Below are 7444 nucleotides of genomic sequence, written 5' to 3' on the forward strand. Positions count from 1 at the left end.
AATCTTGATTTTTCTGGGCCAAAGGGGAGCTCCCCACTGAAGGGAGAGGCTGCAGAGCTGATCCCCAGTTCCCCTCCTGCAGCCAGCCCCTGGGCTGGCAGGATCCACTCGCTGACCTTTCCAGGAATGGGGCTGCATTTCTGAGCAAAGACTCACTCAGGATCAGCCCCCGTGACTCTGGATAAATGAAACACTTCGCCGTCTGGCATATCACTCCGTTTCCCACGAACGGCACAAATAGTCACCGCGGCATGTACAAACACAAGGAATCTATTATTGGCACTTCTCCTTGGCTCGCCGTCGTGACATCCAACCTGGAGGCAAGTGTTAATGCCCTTATAAGGCTCCTCGCACACATTTAAATGTGTTATCCTTTGGCCGATGATACAAACTGCTATCTCAGAAGCATACGGCATGGGGAGGTGGGAGATTTTCTTGGCTCTGTGGTGAGAAAGAGAAATTAAAAAGGAGCCTACAATGCTGAGTCACTGTGACAAATAACTTACTATGGAATACATTCAGGCTTTAGCAAGGAGGCAGCTGATAGTGAGTCAGTGACTGACTAGTGCCTCCTAGATTTTCCTCCTTGGGAAATATTCAATGTAATGGGATGGAGTGCCAGCAAAAAGTCGCTCTTGGTGTTACTGAGTCAATATCACTAATTATACACACAGTTAAAACTGTCAAGTTACATTATACATCGCATAATATGTGCATTTTGTTTGGTGTATATCATCCCCCCATTATAAATCCGTTCAGTATGTCCCATTAAAAACACTGCTTTACAGACACTGGAAATTTTGCCAGACTTCCAGTGTTTGGCTGCCTTAATTCAAACATCTCCCCTCTTTTGGTTGCTCAACTTTGCAGGCTTATGAATGTCCTATTTAGTGTTCTGGTTTAGCACTCCATAGCCCAATTTAAACCAAAACATATAGTTTTGTGCTAAAAAAACCCCTTCCAAGCGCAAAACAGGTGCAGTCTTGAGGCAGAAGGTAAAGAAGGTCACAATTCACCCAAAGATTTAGTACCAGTGAAGACAAATTTGCATGTGCTCAATCATGGCCAACTTTTTTTTGTGTGTGTGTGTGTATGTGTCTTTTTCCCCCCTCCGGTCTGACAGACCCATGCTCAGGCAGGGAAACAAGATCTCGCCCTGAGCAGCAGCTCACTCAGGACCATGGACCCAGAGGAGGGAAGCAAAAAACCAGGTCTGAACAAATTTGTTCTGGACCCTGGGCCACGTACCTGCCAGTGAAACAGCAGCAGCATCAAGAAACAAAGCCTCCCAACAGCTGAAAATCTGCAGCCGAACCCCTTTCCTGTTTGCATGACCCCCTTTCTGGTTACACTGCCTGGCACAGCTGCCAGGTGAGTTCTCAAATGTTCATGCAATCTCCTGCTGCCACATGATGGACACTGCTCTCTTTAGGAGACAGCTTGTTGTCTTGCTGAGAATAAATAATATGAAAAAAAGTTAAAAGGCAATTCTGTCACCCAAGAACCAAGTGTTGAAGCCTTTTCAGCCAGCCCATCCTCAGCCACAGCAGCAGGGGATCACGGGGCTGAGCAATGCGATACCTCCCGTGTTCCCACCAGGATGCTCACCCAGCTGATGGCCCTTTCATCTTTCCCTGTGCTTTTGTCTCCAGAGAGACCCAAGAGCATCAACCCTGAAATTCCTAAGATACCATGCTAACTGTTACATTATGAAGAAGATTATAACCACTCCTGAGCAGACCACAACCAGGTGGAAAGAATTTCCTATCTTCTTCTTCCACCTGCAGTCCAGGAGTACACATGAAGTTCAGCCTGGCAAGGGGAACATTTTCCCTCAACTAATTCCAGCTGGGACAATGCTGTCAGACCGCCCTTTGTGAGCACAAGTATTGAACAATCCACTGTTCTCTTGAACTGTTAACTAGCGAATGAATTATACTAATGCTGTTCCTGTCTAAAGACTGGCTGTTAAAGAAGTGTAATTAGTTATTCACATCTGTTGTCCAACTCTTATGAACTACAGGGGTCCCGTTGCTAGTGGATGGGGTCCATAAAGCTGGTCAAATATTTTTGCATGATGCTTTTGTTTGTTTCTTTTTTCCCCCCTAAAAAAAAAAAAAAAGCTTTTATTGAGAATTGGTGATATCATCAACAATTTCGCTGTCTTTTTTTAGCCCAGTGTATCTCTCTCCAACCCCTTGAGACAAAGGGCTTTGTTGTTTCCACCATGGCTCTACTAAATCACGTTACAAATCCCACTACTAAAGCAATTGGCATTCTCAACAGAAGGACAGAGGGGCAGCCAAGGGCTTTTCCAGGACAGGGAAGAGGCAAGTCCACAGGGCTGCAGGGAACTACCCGCTCCACCGATACCAGTGTTAGCTCATCTCTGGTTGTTGAAGGAGCTCTCATTGGCCCAGATGTGATGAAATGGTCTTAAAGTGGATGTGAGCATATAGTTATGATCAAGAGTCTTCTTTTAAGGAAGAATTGTCTTCTTTCTGTGAAAATCATACACAGACCCTGGTTTTAAGAGCAGCAAATTAATATAATTTTAAAGAAAAAAAATACTCTTGTTTTTCTTTGGTGCTCGTGAAGAGAGTCTCTCAGATACGACCTTTCCAAAATGCCTGTCAATGATCAGCTATAAAACAGATCTCAGTAATATTTTTCTAATGCAGAGTGAAGAGCAGCCAGCTTCCCATAGAGGAGGAGGAGGATTTTCTCAAACTAATTTTATTTCCTTATCTTTAGTCATCTGTTGAAAAGAAAACACTAAATATATTCCTCAGTCTACTCCTTCCAGTGATAGCTCGAAGGAGTAAAGAACCATATGCTCCTTCAGCTGATCTATACTGTCTCCATGACAATGCACATTTACAAAGTTTGCTTCTAACAACTTTGTACTATGAGCTCCAATTGCTTGTAATTAAGGGTACGAGGCAACCTTTCAGGAGGGAAGGGCTGCTCGTCATTGCGGCTGCATGGGTCAGGCTCCCCTTTCCACTCCTCCTGCAGAGGGATGGGGATGGGACGCCTTTCTGCACAGGGCTCTGGGTGAGACCGTTACACCCCTGCACAGAAACTGCCCAACCTTCGGCTGGTGTAAATCAGTTCAGCTTCAGCCGTGCGAGTGCAGCTCGGCCATCCAGCACCAGCCGAGGAGATAATACACCTGGTCCCTTCAAGTTCCATAATAGTTTTAATACATAAAACACCTTAAAGGGATTTTTTACTTATCAGAAAGTCTTAGATTTACACAGACTGAACTTCTTGTTAAAGGGCATTTTGCTCACACAATGTTTTAATTCAGTGAAACCAGATTTCCCAAAGGTTCTTCTATCTGGAGTCAAGCAGGGTCTTGAAGCCATGACTGCTCTGAGCAGGACAGGGGGGGAGCAGGAGCCAGGCGTGGGGGTCCTGAGTGAGGGCACCCACCCCAGCTGGGACACAGGCAAGGGAGGAGGTGGGAACTGGCTAGCGGGGAAGGGAAACAGCATGTTAGAAAACACAACGGTGTGATTTACAAACAAGATGGCTCAAGTACCAGTAGTAAAAGCAAAAAGTGGTAATTATAAGATGGGAAGGTGCCTTGCTTGTTGGTCTCAACAATGGAAAACTACAGGATTTGACAGCAGCACTTTTTAATGTCTTAAAAATGTAATTCTAGACATAGATAAAAGTTATACTTTTTTAAAAAAAAAACAAACAATTCCTTGTTCAATCATCCTCTCAGTGCTTAAGGCAGACTGAAGGTTGGAAAGTCCCATATTTAAGGCTTTCACTCCTCTCTGTGGGTCAGCTCAGGTCACCCCAGTTCATAGACTGGCATTTCTTCCCAGGCTCAGTGGGTACACCAGAAGGGCTGTCCCTAACCCGGGGGAAGGCGAGGGGTCCCATGCAGAAGTGACAGGTTGCACCCCTCCAAGAAGACAAGGCAGTGCCTGCCTGGCCATGCCGCTCCCTCTGCAGGTTGCCTGGAGGGGGGACACCTTGCACGGGCCAGGTGCTGTGAACTCCCTTTGGGGTCCCAGCACAACCTACCCAGGATCCAGACCCCGATGGGTCAGGCTGTGTCCTGAGCCCTATGGCACTGCAAACTCCCCCAACAGCGGTTTATTTAGCTTATTGACACTTACTGGTGTACCTGTGGTTTGCGTGCTGTGCGACATGCACAGCCATCTGCAAAGGGCAGGGGAGCAGCCCAGCAGAGCACTCAGGCTAGGGCACCACCAAAATTTAGGGCTTTTTTCCAAAATAGCATTTGGAGAAGCTAGGATCAAGAAGTCACTTCACAGCTCCAGGTAAATCATACCAGGGATAACCAGCCACTAAATACAGTTGCCTGCTTGGGCTTTTACCCTGTGCAAAACACTGGACAATATCTGTCCTGGGACCTGTTAGCATCCAGGAAAGAAGGCAGCAGCTACCACCCCTCCTGCCACCCAAGTGTGGCTGGGCAATGCCAGGGAGAGACCACATTCTCCCTGGGAGAGGAGATGACACACTGGTAGGTTTTACATATTAGCACTTTAGTTCTGTTGGATCTTTCTCAAAAAAAGTTAAGAAAGGGTCAAAAATGCTGGCAGGTGGGCAGCAGCACAAGAATGGGACAGATGCCATGTCTGTGGGCACAAACACGTGAATCATCTGTGACAGGGACCACAGCTCCTGGAGGTGCAGGTGACCAGCCACCCTGCCCGACGCAGGGGCTTGCCACCCACCATCAGAGGTGTAGCACACCTCTGCTTTATACTCCTTTAAATCCTTTACGTTCCTGTTTTTTCCAGGGTTTTGGGGTTTTTCCTTTATAAGAAAAGGCTTAATGCATATTTTTTTTTAAATCTTTTACATTTTTATGGTTTTTTTCTTCTGTCTTAAGAGGCTTTTTACTTCAACTACAAGAATAACTTTCATTTGAAAACACCATTTGCCAGAAAACGTTGACATATTCCTGTACTTAGAGAAGCCACATCATGTACTAAGCAGTATACAGAAGTTTGGATTTACTTCTAACCAACCGAGCCAGGACACCCAACTTATTGACTCCTTTAATGGAGGAAAAAAACCCAACTTATACTATGATAGAATAGCAGAAAACATTCAGGAACAGGCTGCGTCTGGACTACAGGCTGTCAATTGGCAGCCTCCACCTAAACAAGTGCAGAAAGACGTTATATTGTTATTTTCAGAGCCCATGTGTTTCACTATTCCTCAATCGGTACAATAGCTGTCAGCACTCCTGTTTTGAATTTCACACGTTTGCTTAATCAGAAACCAACAGAAATACACAACCAGTTGAAGTGGCGCATGAGACTCAAATTCTTTCGTTATCATGTCAAGGAGTGACCCGAGATATGGGTTGCAGATCAGGTTAACCCACATAATCAGTTTTAAATGGACCTATAATATGTATTTCAGCTCAATAACAAAAACTTCCACTGGCTAAGATGTGACTGTATTAAAAAAAAAGTATAAGAGAACAGTGATACCTTTATTTTAAAATAAACCAGACACATTTATTTTACATTGTCAGAATGAAACACTTAAAGATTATTTTTTTCCCTAGTTCACAACTCCATAAACTGACCCAGGCAGCAAAAGCCTTATGAATTTATCAGATTTTTTTTTTTTTTGCTAGACTAGCATTTTTCCCTTAGAACTCTATCATTAAATTTTTTCACCCAGCTGCAATGCTCACTGCTCATATATCCCAAGAGGGATTATTTAAACACAAACAGGACTCCCAAGAGCTGGCAAACACAGACTCCTGTTGAGCATCTCTGCTCCTCCCAGTCCTCACCCTCGCAGCAGCGAGGCTCAGGACGCTGCTCACAAGCTGTCTCAACATCCATTTGATGCCTGCAAATATATGCCAAGATCTAATTATGCTTGACAGTCCTCTAGAAATTCAGACTTCTTTTTCCCACCCTCCCCTGAAAGTGCCAGATTCCTCCTGAAGTCTATTTAGAGGGGACGAAGCAAAGGCTGTTCCAATTAGAGCTGAGTCTCCAGTTATCCCTTCACCCCATATACTGGAGCTACGACAAATTCTGCCAGGGAGGAGTCACATCTAGACTCGTCTACCAGCATTATGCAGTGAAAGGAGGTGTGCTGTGCACAAAGGAGTTGCTGCTGGGAAGAGACACAGCTCAGAGTCACAGCTTTCTCTTCAAGCCTCTGGAAACCTCATGGATTCAGCAAAATTTGTTTTCCCTGCTACAAAACACCCCTTTTTTGGGCAGTAAGAGCCAGCTCTGCTCGGGCTTTGCTAATCTCTCCATTTAGCAGGAAAGCACACGAGACCCGGTGTGCACAGCTTATTTGGTGCCTTCGAGAGCTCCCCGGTGAATGACAACGTAAAGGATTCAATGTGTGCGCCCGAGTGCCAAGCAAACCCTGCCGACTAAAGAGCTGGAGGGGAGGAAATGCTTTCCAGACACACAAGCCTTTTCTAAGGGAATTGCTACTCTGTAGGATGTTGGACATATAATGTCGATGCCATAAATGTCACCATACAGCAGTTTTCATTCAGAAAATATGATTGATGTCAAGAAAACCCAAAGAAATGTGTGTCCCTTTTAATTCCTCCTACCCCTGCCCCTTTTTCTGAGGCTTTGGGAAAGAAGATTCAGGAGAAGCTTTGAACAGTCATGCAAAATCAATCACCTCCAGCTTTCAGAGGGTGGGAAAAAGCTGGAGGAAAAAAAGTAAAAAGCATCTTTTGGGAGATCAAGAAAGGCACACAGTGCAGATAGCTCCTGCACAGGTCTGGTCCCCAGCCTGCAGCATTGCCAGCACAGTCCACCCTTGGGGACAAGTGGCTGTGGGTCCCAGGAAACATTTCTTGATAGGAAGGATTTCAGAAGCCTGGTGGAAAAAAAGCCATCAATGCAGGTAGAAGTGTTACTTGCTTCCTGCAAAACTGTTGTACCCCAATTAAAAAAAAATATTTTTTTTTCTTCCCCTGCTTGGGGCATACACACAAGGAAGGACAGATGAGCCAGAGGCACCTTACAAGCCTGTGGTCGGACAAACCCAGGTGAACAGGTACGCGTGAATGGCAGCCAGCCCATGGAAGGGGTCCCCTTCCCCATGTCGAGGAAAACTAACCAAGTTTTGTTACTCTTTTTTCCTATTTACTTGGCTTGTTTTACATTTCCCTAAGCCCGAACCTCCACTATGTTTATTAATTTTGCTCGCAGAGGAGTTTCTCCAGAGGCTCAGGGTAAGCAGCCATAGTTACACTGTCACGGCACTGGGATGCTCCGGCTTGCTGAGGGTTGGGTCATGCTAGACCCCAACAAGTATATATTGAGGGACAGCAACAGCCCAAAATGCTCAAAGCTGAGGGAGACAAGCCAGGCAAAGAAAATATTCACGTCCTCATTATGTAGGGAGATTAAGATCCTTGTTAATTTTATTTAATTGCCTCCAGCTCTTT

General features: G+C 45.3%; 1 protein-coding gene across 1 annotated transcript in view; it reads right to left on the bottom strand.

Moving 5' to 3' along the window:
* Positions 1-1379: 1379 nt before the first annotated feature.
* LOC104468403 (kinesin-like protein KIF18A) overlaps positions 1380-7444 on the bottom strand; it is a gene marked incomplete at its 5' end in the record, with an annotated part of 110775 nt that continues 104710 nt past the window's right edge. Inside the window, one exon of the mRNA XM_010082520.1 lies at positions 1380-1451. Within this exon, the coding sequence (XP_010080822.1) occupies positions 1380-1451 (72 nt within the window). The remainder of the gene's footprint in view (positions 1452-7444) is intronic.

This window comes from Pterocles gutturalis, unplaced genomic scaffold (genome assembly GCF_000699245.1).
Source record: "Pterocles gutturalis isolate BGI_N339 unplaced genomic scaffold, ASM69924v1 scaffold25176, whole genome shotgun sequence".
NCBI classification, from domain to species: Eukaryota; Metazoa; Chordata; class Aves; order Pterocliformes; family Pteroclidae; genus Pterocles; species Pterocles gutturalis.